We start from the raw sequence: 17,428 nt of genomic DNA, 5'->3' as shown, positions 1-17,428 counted from the left end.
GCCCGGCTTGCCATGGTCTCTTTAAACAATGATTAATACACAATCTTAGCAAATGAAGAACATTGTGCTATTATAAAATTATTAACTGTGACATTATTAGTTAGCAAAGACCCAATACAAAATGGCATGCATAGAAAGGCTGAGTTATCCAAGAAACGACAAGAGATCTTGGATTCAGCACGCATGAGGGCCAGCCTACTGACAATTTCAAAACCTACAGATAGTGTCAGGCTTGATCGTTCAGACTCACGTGGATGAGTTTCACTACTAAAAATAAGGTTGTTGGAGAAAAAGGACGGGAAAAAATTAAGAAATATGGTTCAAGATGAGTATTTACACAATTTTACTATGCCTGTTCCTTCTTTTAAAGTATCCTCAGAGAGAATAAAGGATTTTCTAGAAATTAGAAAAACTAAACATCTTATGAGTTTTTTTTTTTTTTTTTTTTAAAAAGAGCAGGTCAAACACTCACCAACAGCAAGCAGTGGCTGATACATCTTGATGTTCTTTGTGGTCAGTGGCGGGCACATGCGGATGGCAAACTGCGGGGAGGGCAGTCCTGAGAGCAGTCCTGTGAGCAGGAATTTGAGGTGCACTTCCTGCAGAACCGAGCCCTTGGGAGGTTCTTCCCCAGCAATTGCACTTTGCCCTGATTTGTCATAAAATACGAATGCATTGATTATAAAGAACGCTGGCCTTCTAAGTCTAAAGAAAATGTCTAGTGGACATGCTCCAGGTCTGGAAGTACAGGTGTGATGCTGCAGTCCAGGAGCTGGAGCCAGCAGCCCACAGGGCTCTGTACTTGTCCTGGGACTTACACGTGTCAGCTAACTCTACCGAGGATGGGTTACTCCAGAGTACTGCTATCCAGACTTCAGAAACCAGAGTCTTCTGAGAAACACAATTCTAGTTAAAGTTCTTAGTATAAAGCCCTTAGATAAAGGCTCTTCAGAGTAAAACCATTACTCTGAAACTAATGTGACAGTAAGTTGAACCCAAGATAAATTTTCTATCTATAACATAAAAGTATTCAATTTTAAACCAAAAAACATATCTTAGTTTACAGGAACCACGGTCTATTTATTTGTTTGTTTGTTTTTGCAGTACTGAGCATGGAACTCAGGGGCATTCTACCTCAGAGGTACACTCCTAGCCAGGTTGGAGTTATTTTCTGTGGAGTAGGGAATGCTACAACACATTCTTAGGTTACTGGACTCCTAAAAGATTACTTTTCAATCCAAGGCACTTTGCAAAGTACCTCATTTCTAATTTGTAATAAGAAACTTTAGTATGTCAATGTGGTCACAAAATTTAGAAATTATAAACACATTATATGTAAATATGTAACAGTCAATAAAATAATAGATATAATATATAAACTCATTGTTGACAGTTAAGTCTTAAATAGCATTATTTTAAAAATACTGTTGGACTTAGATTATCAAGTCTCAAATTAGAAAGATGATGCCAATAAAAACCATTCTAACAAGATGTGAGTATAAAGAATATAATAAAATTAAAACTGCTCACTAAAAAGGTATAAAAACTCGCTTCCTGTACACCACTATTAAATATAGTGATTAACTTGCCAAAAATACATAATAAAGAATATGTGTAAGTGAATATATAGGCAAACACACACATATACACAAACATACATACATGGTAAAAAATTAAATAAATATTATTAGTAGGTTATAAGACTATGATTCTTTGAGGCTACAAAGCTATTTTAGTAATAATGTTACCTTAAAATTTATAAAATATATAGAAAAAGTTATTAGCTTAATCAAATTAAAACAATCCCTTAGAATTGGCCATGCACTTGATACCGGTCCTTCAGATCACTGGGAACAACAGCAGGGTATTAAGGAAGGGAAGTCCAGCAGGCAGGTACCACTTACACCGACACTATTTGCTTAGAGCTGACTCTTGGGAGCTGCCACAGTTTTCAAGTACTCTCCATAAGAGGCATTCACAAGGTAGGGCAGATTAGGCCTTAATAAGCAGCAGCCTTTATCTAATGAATATAAATCACTCTCTGCATTTAACTGAATTGCTTTCAATTATCACTAAGTACACAGTGAATTTCAAATTAAAAATTTAATTAAAAGTTTTAATTAAAATGTTTTCAAGTGACAAAGCTTTAAGACATTTAAATCAACTATATTGTCAAGAACTGCTATATAATCTATATTCTTTTGTTTCTTAAATACTGTAATTTATATCACTTAAGATACCTAAACAGCATAAAATTTCAACCTATGGGCTTCATATTACTCATCAGTTCTGTTTTTGTGTGCTTACAATTCTTTTCACTTTAATATTTTATATTAAAGACAGATAAGGTCAATTAGCTCAGAAAATTGTGCTGCTGACAAACTGAATTCTGTGCAACAAGTTTGTGCCCAAACTTCCTCCTACGGAGTGGGTTTGGCTGGTGAAGAGAAAGAACTTAAAACATAATAGTATCATTGAGCAAAGGGTTCTACAAGGCAGGAATCCAAGACAAAAGAAGTCACGGTCTTCCCAGAGAGGACAGCTCTGCCACGCCGTGGGCTCGGGGCAGGAGGAAAGGCTCACATCTGGGCCTTTCCACCTACTCACTAGACTGTGGTCTGGGGCAAGTTTTGAAATCTCTGGGCACTGTTCCCACGTGTACTGAATGGAGATAATATCACCTACCTTCCAGGGTCATGGTGAGGTAATATGCAGAATATTCAGTATAGCACTTAACATAGTATTAAGCACTCAATAAATGATGAGTCATATGATTAATAATGCTCTTTATAGTATATCAATATCTAGCATTTAAACAAAGAATACTAAATAATACTCATTCTCAATTACATTATTATGGAAAAATAAATAATGATACAACATACTTCAAAAGTCATATCTACAATTTAATTTATTAATTATTTAGGAGTGGATACTTGAGATTTTATACCTATGAGTTTTATCCCTGTTCCTATTTTAGTTTTTTATTTTTAAACAGGGTCTCCACAATCTTAAAAAAATTAGATGTCAAAATTACTCATCTTAAAATTTCAAAGTGCATAATATTTGAAATTAGAAAGCTTCATTCCTCATTTTATTTTTTCAGTGCTGGGGACTGAATTCAGGGGCATTCTACCTCTAAGCTACACCACTAGCCCTGTTATTTTTCTTTATTTTGAAACACGGTCTCACTAAGTTGCAGAGGACCTAAGTAGCTGCGGCTGGCCAAGTACTGGGATTAAAAGGGTGTGCTACCAAGCCCGGGCCTCATTCTTCTTTTAATATATAGCCCAATATTAATTAAACAACTAAATACTTTATTTACAAATAAATAATTGTTGAAAATAAAAATTTCCAACATAAAAATAAGAAAATTTATGTAAAAAGCTAAAATAATTTTTGCTAGTATTGCTGTTACTTTTTCCTTCCAACTAACATTAACTGCACATCTGGAATGTACACAGTCCTGCACTGAGTCCTGGGCAGACAAAACTGAAGGGAATACTGTCCTACTCTTATAACTTATTAGAGGAAACAGAAGTAAAGTCACAGTTACAATATAACTGGTAATTATTAGGGACCATAAAAGAACATTTAAATCAGGCTAGAGAGATCACAGAAAGCAGCACTTGAGTTGAATTTTGAATTAGAGGTAGTAGAGCAGAGAGAGAAGGCACATTTTAAAAAAAATGTGGCTCATATTGAAAATGGAATATATTTCCACAGTGCTTGGTGCCCTCCCCACCTCCCAACAATGAGTGTCCAGGCTGACCATGCTACACTCACACTTCTACACATATTCAAATGCAGCTCCTGCATTAATCAAGCTCAGCCTTCTTCTGCTCCTACCCTTCCTATCTAGCTTTGCTCAAGTTTCCCCTCCATTATCTAGAGTCCTTCTGGATTCCCTTATACTCCCTAGTTTGAGTATATTCGAGAAAACATATGTTCCTTCTCTTTCTGTGCTTGGCTGATCTCACTTGACATAATGTTAATGTTAAGACCATAAAGTTCTCCAGGTCTTTCTAATGACTGTCATTCACAAGAAGGCACACATTTATTCCAAGCAGGTGCGCCAGAGCCCACGCAGGCGCAAGGATGTGCGGCCGCTCAGCAAGCCTCAGAATCCAGACGCCTGGCGTCATCTCCTTTGTGATTTAGATCACAAGCTCTCAGGAATGGACATTTTGTAATTCCAACAGCTATAATGTCTATCTATGCTACTTTAGGCACTTATGCACTTAAATATTTTATGCCCTTCTGATTTATTTAGGAAAGAATGACTATATTTTAGTTTTCTCAAGTATTACCTTTGACTTCAGTGACTATTAATTTTGTCCTTCAAGCATACCTAACATGAAAGCAGAAGTGAAGACGGAGCTCACCGATCATGTTATCCAGGGAAAGGTCTGGGAGCTTGCTGTGCAGCACTCCTGCAGGAATTCCACAGAAAGACACTGGGGAATACAAAGGGGACACACCAGAACTACTGCAACGACATAAAGCAGATGAGTTACGACTGGAAACCAGCACTGCGCATTACAAGCACAAGTTACTAATTTTTTTTGGTGTGTGTGGGAATGGGGATGGAACCCAGGGGCATTCGACCTACGAGCTACACCCCAGCCCTATATTTTATTCTATATTTTGAAACAGGGTCTCATTGAGTTGCAAAGGGCCTCACTAAGTAGCTGAGGCTGTCCGCGAACTGTGATCCTCCTGTCTCAGCCTCCCGAATGCTGGGATTACAAGCATGCGCCACCACACCTGGCTTACAAGTTACTAATTCTAAATCTTGGTATTTACTTTCATAACTGTATTTATTAATCTTCACCACAGGTGAACCACTCCGGCAGGTTTACACAATTCCCTAGTGATTGGAAGCCTTAAGTATTTCATTTAAAATACTTTCATCAAACCATGCCCCTGCTACCTTCTGACTCACAAACCCGGCGTCTGGATGTGCTTACCTGCTCCGCGAGTTCCGATGACACACGGCCGACTTGAGCTCCCAGATCATGGCCCTGCCATCACTCACAATGAGGGCGGCTGCGTTCTCGTTGACAGGACAGCACACCATGCTGAAGGGGCGGACGGTTTTCGTCACCCTGATGGCATCGCACTGGCTTCGTAAGTCATAGGTGAGCTCTTGAACAGGATCTGGATCTTAACATAAAAGTGTTTCCTTTAATATCAGAAAACAACCGTGTCAAATGCACGACAGTTTGTTTCTATTTAACTAAACCTCTACTAACAGGATATCATTCCTTTGTTGATGTAACTGTGAAGAATAGCCTCACTTTTGAAAATCACTACTAATTTCTTCAGATATAAACATGTTTCACTTAATGACTGCACACAGATTAACCTCTAAAATAATAAGTATGATCAAGATATCTTACTTTTAAATATTTTTAAAATAAAGAAATGCTTTGAAAAAGATGAAGAGTAATATATGATTAAGCAATCAACAGTAAACTAGAGATCATCAGAATTGGCAGTGTTTGTGAGTCTGAAAATACTTGTACTCAATGAAAGATGTGAGACTCAATTTCACCTTTATGTAGCACCTCATTTCACCAAAACATTATTTCTATTCTCCAAGATAAGACTGACCTGGTAACTGAGTACCTTGGAGATTTTTGAGATGTCATTAACTTACATCACTTTACAATAGAAATTCCTAAAGCAAAGAAGTCAAGGGGACATAATATTAAAAGCACCCAAGGTGGTATTCAGACTAAGAAAGATCCATTAAAGACAACATCTACTTGATCCATGAATATAATAAAAAAGAATGATAGAACATTAGTCTTATTACTTATAGAAGGTACAAAGTCAAAACATCAAGAAATTATTCTTGGGCTTATACTTTTTGTTTTTTTGTTGTTGTTTTGGTACTGAGGAATCCAGGGACATTCTATCTCCAAGTTACACCCCCAGCCCTATTTCCTTCCTTCCTTCCTTCCTTCCTTCCTTCCTTCCTTCCTTCCTTCCTTTCTTTTGTGGTATTGGGATAAAACCCAAGGGCATTCTACCTTTGAGATACATCTCCAGCCCTATTTTATTTGTTATTTTGAAACAAGGCCTCACTTAGTTACTGAGGCTGGCTGCAAACCTGCAATCTTCCTGTCTCAGCCTCCCAAGTATTGGGATTACAAGCATGTGCAAACATGCCTGGCTTTAAGTTATTTTTTTACTTGTTTAGTATTATTTTTTATTTTGAAACAGGGTCTCCTAAGTTGTTGAGAGCCTCATTAAATAGCTGAGGCTGGCCACAAACCCGTGGTCCTTCTACTCAGCCTCCTAAGTATTGGGATCACAGGTGTGTGCCACCAGCTGGACTTGTACATTTTTATGCCTCATGTTGTAACCATATTCTAACTTTCTCAAGGAGAGCATTATCATCAACACTTTGTGTTAGCTGGCATTTGCTACGTGAAGCTTTATAATTTTGAAGAAAAATAAAATTAACATTATTAGGAGATCTAGGCTCACCTGGTTCATCACTGGAATTGGTGAAAATGTTATTGTAAGATCTTCGAACACGTAAAGTTATACAACCATTTTCATGTAGGCAAAATAAGCCATCACGCTGAAAGCAGGGTATTACCTTTAAATAGATGATGTATTTTTAAAAACACAATAGATTATTGAAGTAGATGCTGTGAAACTCAAATTCATATTTAGAATATATGAGCAAAAGAAGAAACAAAAAGAATAAGAATATTCACATAATCCCTGAGCTTTAAAACTAAATGAACATTTTAAAAATTCAATGTATAATCCTCAAAATTTTGTCTTTGTCCATGTAAATTATCTCAGGATCCGTCGGAAGAATCCCTAGGGTAAATCAAACCAACTGGAAGAGTGAGAAAATAAAGAATACAAAATATTGCAGTCAATCTTTCAATAAATAGAAAGGAAAAATGAAACTAGTAACTTGCAAGATTATGGTCTTTCTTTAAATAACATTCATAATAACTTGGAGTGGTCACTTTTGAATGGTAGCTACCTGCAGAAAGGGGACGCCTGTCCGTTCAATTGCAATCACGCCCACTGTCTGGTTCACCTCAAGGTCAAGAATTAAAATCTCCCGAGGGTAGAGCAACAACATGTGATTCCGCTTCGAAGGCAGATAGGCCAGCTGCAGGCAGTCATTGAGGGTTATGAATTCAGCACTGAAGAAGGCAGATATCAAGAGTCAGCCTGGCCTCAATGTCAGTATCAAGACCCGATTCATATCAAAGACAGCTTAATAAGGACTGAATTTTGTACTTCCTACATAAAACTTGTCACTAAGACTATATAACTACTTCCCCAAATTACTAATATGCATTAGCATTCACAACTCAGAACTGTATTAAGTATTGGCATCCAAATTACAGCAAAAATACTGTATAGGTTGAGCAGATATCCATATATCTAAATTTCTTGGTAAGTATATAATAATACACACGTTCATAAGTTTTAGTTTTATTCTGCAGTTAGAAGTATGAGACTGATGAAATCAAGATTCAGAACGAAAGCATAAACACTTAGGGCAATTAGGAGCGACAGCCTGTCTGTGTGACCTAGGGCAGGCTACCTCCCCGACTCTGCCTCATTTGCTTTTTATGTTTTTGGCAGAGCTGGGGATAGCACCCACACGCATACTAGGCAAGAGCTCTCTACCACTGAGCTCTGTTCCCAGCCTATCTCATTCATTTTTAAGTTGTCTTAAAATCTTTTTGAAACAAGCTGTATCATTTCATTTTGTGTAAATAAAACAGATGAAACTAAGACTGTATTAGCCCCCCAAATCACTTTAGTAATTGTGAATGTTATATATATTTAATCATAATCTTTTTATATTCCTTTTTATCTCCATAGGAATAAACATAATTACACCTTAGTTTATTTTTATGCAATAATTTTATGTACAGGCTTGAAAATGAGTTGTTTTGGTACTAGGGATTGAACCCAATGGGCATTCTACCTCTGAGCCACACCACAGCCCTTTTTACTTTGTATTTTGAAACAGGGTCTCCTTGAGGGCTGAGGGTCTCACTAAGTATCTGAGGCTGGTCTTAAATCTGCAGTGCTGTTGTAGCCTTCCACATACTAGGATTACAGGCAGGTACCACCATGCCCCACAAAAGCGAAAATAGTTAATTTAGAGGACTAGGAAGAGAGGGATTTGTATTGTTGCCATATCCTGGAGTAAGATAGCTAAAGCATTACAGGACTCAATTTTCTTTACCTAAGTAATGGGAACAGTACTACCACCTAGGGCGGGGGTAAGATTACATGCATTCATAGATGCAAAAGCACCCACACCTTCTACTGAAGGGATACATAAGACATTTTCCTAATACTCAAGATGCACATCTCGCTCAAATAGAAAACGTAACAATAAGTCATAACTTATAAAACTATTCAACTTGCCAAATAATTATTCACTTAAGATAGACAATACAGGCTGAGACATGAGGATCGTGGTTCGCTGACAGCCTCAGCTACTTAGTGAGGTCCTTTGCAACTCAGTGAGATCCTGTTTCAAAATAAAGAATAAAAAATAGGGCTGGGGGTATAGCTCAGAGGTAGAATGCCCCTGGGTTCCATCCCCAGTACCATTAAAAAAAAAAAAAAAAAAGGATAGACAATACATGGAAAATGAAAAGTTCTCTTAAGATACTTAGGGGCAATCTTAAATTATCCTAGCACAGAGCATGAGATAAATTAACTAGCAAATCTAACCAGCTGAGAGCTTAATATGTAAAAATAATGTTTATCTACAAATTTAGAATGTATTTGTAGTACAATTTATACTTTTGCCATATATTTTCAGGTAATTATCCACAAGATCTAGACAGAATCTTAGCATATTAAAAATAAAGGCAAAAATAAATTCCCAAAACCTACCAAAGCAATAAAAATATAAGATCATATCTTTAGAAGAAAGTCAGAAATGGTTTTTGTTTTGATTCTGTGGTACTGGAAAGTCAGAATACACTCTGTGTTTGTTTTCTGTTTTACACCCAGAACCACACACATGTTAGACAATCACTCTACCACTGATCCATGTTCCCAGCCCACAGAAATCTATTTCTAAGGCACAAAAGTAGTTACTTAACACTTTATTCAGATGCACTTTCTTAAATACTAACAGCTTACATTTTCTGAATGAATGCTAATGAACTACCATCCATTACATTAAGTATTTTACTTCCATTACTGAATCTATTAATCTTTGTAACAATCCTATAAAACACTTTAAACCCCTATTTTAGAGATTAAAAAGAAAATCTGAGCAAGATTAAGGAATCTTCTCAGAGTAGCCCAGTACAGCTTCCCCCAGTACCTGGTTCTTAAGCACAATAGGAAGATGTTCCTAAAAAATGCCCACATGTTTTATTGGTAAACGAGATTGGACAGCCAAGCCAGAAAAGTGTACTGAAGTGAAAATCCAGATTGTGTCCCCTCATTTTTCATGAATTAAAAAACCACAACTTTAGAATCAGCTTATATTTTCAGAAGTGAAAATTTTTGATCTATGAAATTCAGTGTGGGAGTTGAGCATGACTAGCGAAAGCAAAGGGACCAGGTTAAATACTGGCTCTCCTCCTAGGAGAGAAGACAGGAAAGTATTGTTCCCCGAATAAACTCCACATTAGAAATGAGAAGAGGTGCGATGAAGAAGAAAATGTCAGAACAATTCCCACACTGAGGAGTTCCTACCCGACGAGCAGATGAATGTTGTTAGTCTTACATGTCTAACTCACCTAGGTTTCTCTTGCGTGATTAAGATTTTCACTTTATTAAGAGCCTTCTTGGCTCCTGTGGCTGCGGCCAGCTTGTTGTGAGCTGGGCTGGAGTGTGGGCTGGAGATGTACACTTTTTTCCCAGGGCCTGACGGAGGCTTGGATGGAGAGAAGTCTGAGATGAATACAATACCCTCACTGGTGAGCACTGTATCAAGAGAAACAAAGCAAAGTTTAGTCAAGTTTGGCAGAGTTGTACACCAATACACTTTGAGAATGAGATAAAGAAATTTTAACAGTATAGAAAGACGATAAATAATCAAAAGACCATATTGTTAACAGGTAATGTTACAGAATCATAACATGATGGGAATGTGTTTCCAGTTGAAAGCAAACAGGGAGTCCATTACAATTCACCCAAGGCTCCAAGCACAGCATTCTAAACGATGTCTTACACTAGAAAGATACCAGGAGGTTTTGGCATAAGGAACAAATGTTTGTTCTCCCAGATACATTCTGTGCAGACTTTCATTAAAAACCTTGCCCATTTTATCCCATATAACTTCAAAATTCAAATACTTCCTCGAATATAAAATTCATACAAGAAGAAAAGAGAAATCCAGTATGTACGAACCTGTGGTGGAGGTGGAGCAGAACCTGTAATCCCCTAGTACTTGGGAAACTGAGACAGGAGGGATACAGGTTCAAGGCCAGCCTCAGCAATCAATAGCTAAGTTCAAATATTTGGCTGGATGATGTTAAACTTTTCATGAGTATCATGAGGTACTCAGTCTAACTATATTTCTTTCTTCTTCTTGGGCATCAGACTTTGGGTGAGTAGAAACTGTTTTTTTCTCTTTGTATTAAAAAAAAGTTACATGCCAAGAGAAGTTCACTAAGTGCCCATGAAACAAAAATATTTCAGCACCACATTTAGCAATACAAATTATGCCTTTTTATGAGTGAATAAAGAAGCTCCCTTAACGCTGGGGCTGACCTGGGACGCAGGTAGGAAACCTTGTCTACCTTGGAGCCTGGCGGTCTGTGAAGCTGCTCCAGGCAAAGGGATGAGGATACATTCAGGAGTTCTGACACTCCCAGCACACGCAGTGTGGTGAGTAACAAACGTTAAGGCGACTGATGCTTTGGAATAGTGTTTCCACCAGCCAAATCGCAGAAGTGTGTAGTGGTGCGATCTGGTTAGCCTGAGGCCTCCTCTCCTTCTCAGGTTCCAGAGCCACCCCTCGGGGTCCCTGCTTTTGCAGTGCCTTTGCCCCTGACTGCGCGGAGCCAGCCTCTGCTATGTTCCAGCAGCACGGCATTTATGTCAGGGGCCGCTGAGCGAGCCGTGAGCACAGGTCTGCAGGAGTCCACACACACACTTCTGCACAAACGCCTGAACACACTGCACTGTGCTTGCTTTTACAGCCATGTTTCCTACTTAAACTTCTACTCACCTGCCTCTCTTCTTCCTTTAACACACACCCTTAGTAAATGTTGATGGATAAATGAATTCTGAGTCACTTGTATCCAGGGAGACTCTTTGCCGTAGCTCATTTCCACCAGAACGAAGCCTACTTTGACCTACTCATACATCTTGACCATGCCTCCCCCTTCTCGCCATCCCTTCGTCCTGTTTCACTTTCTCGATCACTTATCACCTCTTATTACACCAGGACTCCTGTGCTCATGGTTCACAATCTGACTCCTCATAAGAATGATATGAAGGCAGGCACCCAAATCTTGGTTCCTACCATAGCAGCTACAGCTCAAGAAATGCCTACTGGATGACTGAATAAAGAATATTTTAAAATAATTTATCCATAAAAATACCTAAAATCTCATTTTTTGATGATTCAATTAATAAAACACCAAAAACATTAAATATTGGCAAAAACTTTTCTTCGAGAAAAAAATTCTGTTTTTTACATGCATCTTTTTAAGCAGACTATTTTTTAAAAACAAACTTAATTTGGGTACAGACTAAATAAAACCCTTGATTTAAGTTTTTTAAATAATCCCTCCAAAACAAGTTTAATTAAATCTGAGTTAAAGTATCACAGCAACTCTCTGTCCCAGGCTAGTCCAATACCATTCACGAACCCAACACTGTGAAGGGGTGCTGTGTTAGTTTAAATTTCTATCAAAATACTTGCAATGAGAGGCTTTTTCCAAGATGGCAATGGAGAGACGCAGCGTCCCTCACTAGCTGAAGCAAACTAAGTTCAACTACTGAGACAGAAGTGTCTTAATAAGAAAAAATTAAACGTACGATCCAAAACAGACTTGGGGAGTACAGCAGAAAAAATCCAGCAACTGAACTGCAAGATTCACCACAACATACAAAGGAAGCAGATAGTGAACTGAAGACTCGGCGGCCGGCGGAGTGCAGGCACAGGCGCAGTGGCCTCAGGGCCGCTGGCCCAAACGGGACTTTTGGGTCTTTAACATTCCCAGAGAAGCTCCAAAGTCTGAAAGTGACCAGAGAGTTCCAATACCTGAAGTTGCGAGCTAACTGGAGCTCCTGAGCAACACCCAACAAAGGCGGCCCCGCAGACACGCACGGAGATCAGCAGGGACCGGGAAGTGGACCTGATCACCTAATCACCGTGGGAGCGAAAAGTCAGCAGGATACGGGAGAGCTGTCAGAGCTTCAGAACCACAGATTGGACTGCCAGCGTGAATTCAGAGGAGCCACGGACCCGGCGAGCACACAGTGAGTACGATATATGTGAGTGCCAGTGTGCGCAAAGTGGGCCAATTCAACTCCAAGACCAAAGAAGAGTGCTTAAGGCGCGATACCTGCACGAGGCCACAAGGGGACACTCTGAGCAAATACAAGATTCACCATATATCAGCAACATAGTAGGACTGTTATCTCTTTTATTATTTTTTTTTCTTTACTATTTTTCTATCCTTTTATGTTTTATTTTTTACTATTGCGGTTTGTTATTATTTGTTTTACTTTTTGGGTCTTTGGGTTTGTTTTGGTTTTTGGTTTTCCTGGTCTTTGGGTTTGTTTTGGTTTTTGGTTTTCTGGGGGGATAAGTTTTTTTCTGGGGGGATAAGTCTTTTCTAAAGTACTAATACAAAGGCTGGGCTAAAAATAATACCCAATAACGATGGGAAGACAGCAGAAAACCAGACCTGACAACTCTGAAAATATGAGATCTAGGAATAATGGAGAAATGACAGATATCACGAATACTGACCTACAAGAAATGCAAGAAGGGGAGTTCCGAATCTTGATCTACAATATGATGAAAGGATTTAAAACAAGTTTAGAGGAGATGAAAGATGAGTTAGAAACACTAAAAAAGAACCAGAAAGAGGCTTGGAATGAAATGAAAGAGTCAATAAATGAAATGAAGTCAGCAAGAGAGGAAATGGAAAGTAGAATATCACTGTTAGAAAACAGTTCATCCAACACCGAAAACACAGTCAATAGTATGTAGAAGTCATTACAGCAACAAAACCTAAACATACAGCAAATTTGGGACAACATGAAACGCCCTAACTTACGGATAAAAGGCATTGAAGAAGGAATAGAGGTACAGACCGGGGGCATCCGTAATCTCTTCAGAGAAATAATTTCGGAGAACTTCCCAAACATGGAACAAGAGATAGATCTTTATGTTCAAGAGACATACAGAACACCATTAAGACAAGATCAAAAAAGAACCTCCCCACACAACATAATAGTCAAAATGACTAACATAGAGGCCAAGGAAAAGATCTTAAAAGCAGTGAGAACAAAAGGTCGGGTGACATACAGAGGCAAATTAATAAGAATCACCCCAGACTATACAACCCAGGTCATGAATGCCCAGGAGAGACTGGTATGACGTGATCCAGACCTTGGAAGAAAATAACTTCCAACCAAAGCTGCTTACTCCAGCAAAACTACTATTCAAAGTCGATGGCAAAATAAAAGTATTTCAGGATAAACAAAATCTCAAAAAATTTATGAATTCAAAGCCAACACTAGAGAAAATACTTAAAGAAATAAACCATAAAGAAGAAAAAAGAAGCAGACTTCAGAACCAGAGAAGAGAGGAAAGTGATCAGAGGGGCTTCTAAGTAAGAAAGAAAGAAAAAGCTACCAAACAGATGACAGAACACAAAATGACAGAAAACAAAACTCATATTTCAATAATAACTCTTAATGTCAGAGGACTTAACTCACCAATCAAAAGACATAGATTGGCAATGTGGATCAAAAAACATAACCCAAATATATGCTGTTTGCAAGAAACTCACCTAACAGCCAAAGACACTCACAGACTGAAAGTGAAAGGATGGAAAAAAGATATACCATGCTACTGGAGAAAAAAAAGGGCAGGGGTAGCAATCCTGATATCCAACAAAACAAACTTTAAACTAAGACACATCAGAAGAGACAAATCAGGGCACTTCCTTTTATTAAAGGAACAATACACCAAGATGATATAATGATAGTAAACGTTTATGCTCCAAATGTGAATGCAACCACGTTTGTAAAACAAATCCTTCAGGACATCAGATCTCAAATAGACCCAAATACAATAATTCTGGGAGACTACAATATGCCTCTCACACCACTGGATCGATCTTCAAGGCAAAAGTTGAGTAAAGACTCTTTAGAACTAAAGAAAACTATAAACCAAATGGAGCTAATAGACATATACAGAACATTTCATCCAGAAACTACAGAATACACATTCTTCTCATCAGCCCATGGAACCTTCTCCAAAATAGATCACATCCTGGTACACAAAGAAAGCACCAGCAAATTCAAAAGATGTAATATAATTCCTTGCATCTTTTCAGACCATAATGGAATTAAAGTAGAAATCAACAACAGGAAACTCAAAAGAAACTATGCAAATACATGGAGACTGAATGATACACTATTGAATGATGAATGGGTAAGAGCAGAAATTAGGGAAGAAGTAAAGAAATTTTTGGAAATAAATGAAAACAGAGACACAACTTACCAAAATCTCTGGGACACTATGAAGGCAGTATTAAGAGGAAAGTTTATTGCATTGAGTGCTCACATAAGGACTCAGAATCACCAAGTTCAGACCCTATTGGCACAACTCAAGGATCTAGAAAGACTGCAACAGTCCAACCCCAAAGCCAGCAGAAGACAGGAAATTATTAAAATCCGAGCAGAAATAAATGAAATAGAGAACAAAAAAACAATTCAAAGAATCAACAAAACAAAAAGCTGGTTCTTTGAAAAGGTTAATAGAATTGATAAACCCGTGGCCAACCTAACCAAAAGAAAAAGAGAATCAATGCAAATTACTAAAATCAGAAATGAAAAAGGAGACATCACCACAGACAGTGAAGAAATTCAAAGGATTATCAGAAACTACTTTAAAAATTTATACTCCAATAGACAAGAAAACATTGAAGAAATCGATACATTCCTAAACACAGTTAACCTACCTAAACTGAACCAAGAGGACATAGCAAGCCTAAACCAACCAATAGCAAACAATGAAATAGAAATGGCAATAAAAATTCTTCCATCAAAGAAAAGCCCAGGCCCAGATGGGTTTCCAGCTGAATTCTACAAAGCCTTCAGTAAAGAACTAATACCAATACTTCATAACTTATTCCAGGAAATTGAAAGAGATGGAACTCTCCCAAATTCCTTCTATGAGACCAGCATCACATTAATTCCCAAACCAAATAAAGATACCTCAAGAAAGGAAAACTACAGACCAATATCTTTAATGAACATAGATGAAAAAATTCTAAACAAAATACTAGCCATACACATTCAAAACCATATCAAGAGAATAATAAACATGACCAAGTTGCTTTCATCCCGGAAAAACAAGGTTAGTTCAACATACGCAAATCAATACATGTCATCCACCACATAAATAGAATCAAGAATAAAAACCACATCATCATAGCAATAGATGCTGAAAAAGCCTTTGACAAAATCCAACACCCATTCATGTTAAAAACACTACAGAAAATTGGAATAAAAGGAACATACTTCAACATCATTAAGGCAATATACAACAAACCCAAAGCCAACATTATACTGCAATGTTTTAGGCGGAAAAACTACAAGAATTCCCCCTAAAATCAGGAACAAGACAAGGATGTCCACTATCACCACTCCTCTTCAATAAAGTCCTTGAGACTCTTGCCACAGCAATAAGACAAGAGAAGGAAATCAAAGGAATTCAAATAGGAAGAGAGGAATTAAAATTATCCTTATTTGCAGATGACATGATCCTTTACCTAGAAGACCCTAAGAACTCAACCAAAAGACTTCTGGAGTTAATTAACAAATTCAGCAAAGTTGTAGGATACGAAATCAACCTAAAGAAATCAGAGGCTTTTCTTTATACCAGCAATGAATACACAATGAAAGAAATAAAACAATTCCATTCACTATAACCTCAAAACCAATAAAATACCTAGGAATAAACCTAATCAAAGATGTAAAAGACCTCTACAACAAAAACTATAAACCATTAAAGAAAGAAATTGAAGACGACCTTGGAAGATGGAAAGACCTCCCGTGCTCGTGGATAGGCAGAATAAATATCATCAAAATGGCCATTCTGCCAAAAATGATTTAAAGATTCAATGCAATTCTCATCAAAATACCAACTACATTCTTCACAGACCTAGAAAAAGCAATCATGAACTTTATATGGAGAAAGAAAAGACCCAGAATAGCCAAAGCAATTCTCAGCAACAAGAATCACGCAGGAGGCATCACAATCCCAGACTTCAAACTATACTATAGATCAATAGTAGTAAAAACAGCATGGTACTGGCACAATAACAGGTACACTGACCAGTGGAACAGAATAGAAGATACAGAAACAAATCCACACACCTACAGTCAATTAATCTTTGACAAAGGGGCCAAACTCATACGCTGGAGAAAAGACAGCCTTTTCAACAAATGGTGCTGGGAGAACTGGCTATCCATTTGTAGAAAGATGGAACTAAACCCCTCTATCTCACCATGCACAGGAATCAACTCAAGATGGATCAAAGACTTACAAATCAGACCACAGACTGTGAAGTTATTAGAGGAGAACATAGGCTCATCACTACAACATACAGGCACAGGCAGTAACTTTCTCAACAAAACCTCCAAAGCTCAGGAAATTAAAGCAAGAATCAACAAGTGGGATAGCATCAAACTAAAAAGTTTCTTCTCATCAAAGGAAACCATCAAGAACCTAAAGAGGAAGCCTACAGAATGGGAGAAGATCTTTATCAGTCACCACTCCGATAGGGGGCTAATATCCAGAATATACAAAGAGCTCAAAAGACTCTGCACTAGCAAAACAAACAACCCAATCAAGAAATGGGCAAATGAAATGAATAGACACTTTACAAAAGAGGAGATACAAATGGCCAATAGATTCATGAAAAGATATTCTTCATCATTAGCCATCAGGGAGATGCAAATCAAAACTACACTGAGATTCCATCTAACCCCAGTCAGATTGGCAAGCATAAAGAAATCAAACAATAATAAATGCTGGCGAGGATGTGGGGAAAGAGGAACTCTTTTACATTGTTGGTGGGAGTGCAAACTAGTTCAGCCACTATGGAGATCTGTGTGAAGATTCCTTAAAAAACTGGGAATAGATCCACCAAACGATCCAGCTTTACCACTCCTGGGTATTTTTCCAAAGGGGTTGAAAACAGAG

General features: G+C 37.9%; 1 protein-coding gene across 1 annotated transcript in view; it reads right to left on the bottom strand.

The window, feature by feature from the left end:
• Positions 1-17,428, bottom strand: part of WDR11 (WD repeat domain 11) — a gene marked incomplete at its 3' end in the record, with an annotated part of 57,281 nt that overhangs the window by 30,673 nt on the left and 9,180 nt on the right. Inside the window, exons 5-10 of the mRNA XM_080693808.1 lie at positions 9,765-9,951; positions 7,016-7,181; positions 6,499-6,613; positions 4,971-5,166; positions 4,386-4,489; positions 473-649 (exon numbers count right to left, since the gene is read on the bottom strand). Of these exons, the coding sequence (XP_080549934.1) occupies positions 473-649; positions 4,386-4,489; positions 4,971-5,166; positions 6,499-6,613; positions 7,016-7,181; positions 9,765-9,951 (945 nt within the window). The remainder of the gene's footprint in view (positions 1-472; positions 650-4,385; positions 4,490-4,970; positions 5,167-6,498; positions 6,614-7,015; positions 7,182-9,764; positions 9,952-17,428) is intronic.

Source organism: Muscardinus avellanarius, assembly GCF_963383645.1.
Source record: "Muscardinus avellanarius genome assembly, chromosome: 4".
In the NCBI taxonomy this organism is placed as follows: Eukaryota; Metazoa; Chordata; class Mammalia; order Rodentia; family Gliridae; genus Muscardinus; species Muscardinus avellanarius.
The sequence above is the reverse complement of the archived record's forward strand: the minus strand, read 5'-3'. Positions and strand labels throughout refer to the sequence as shown.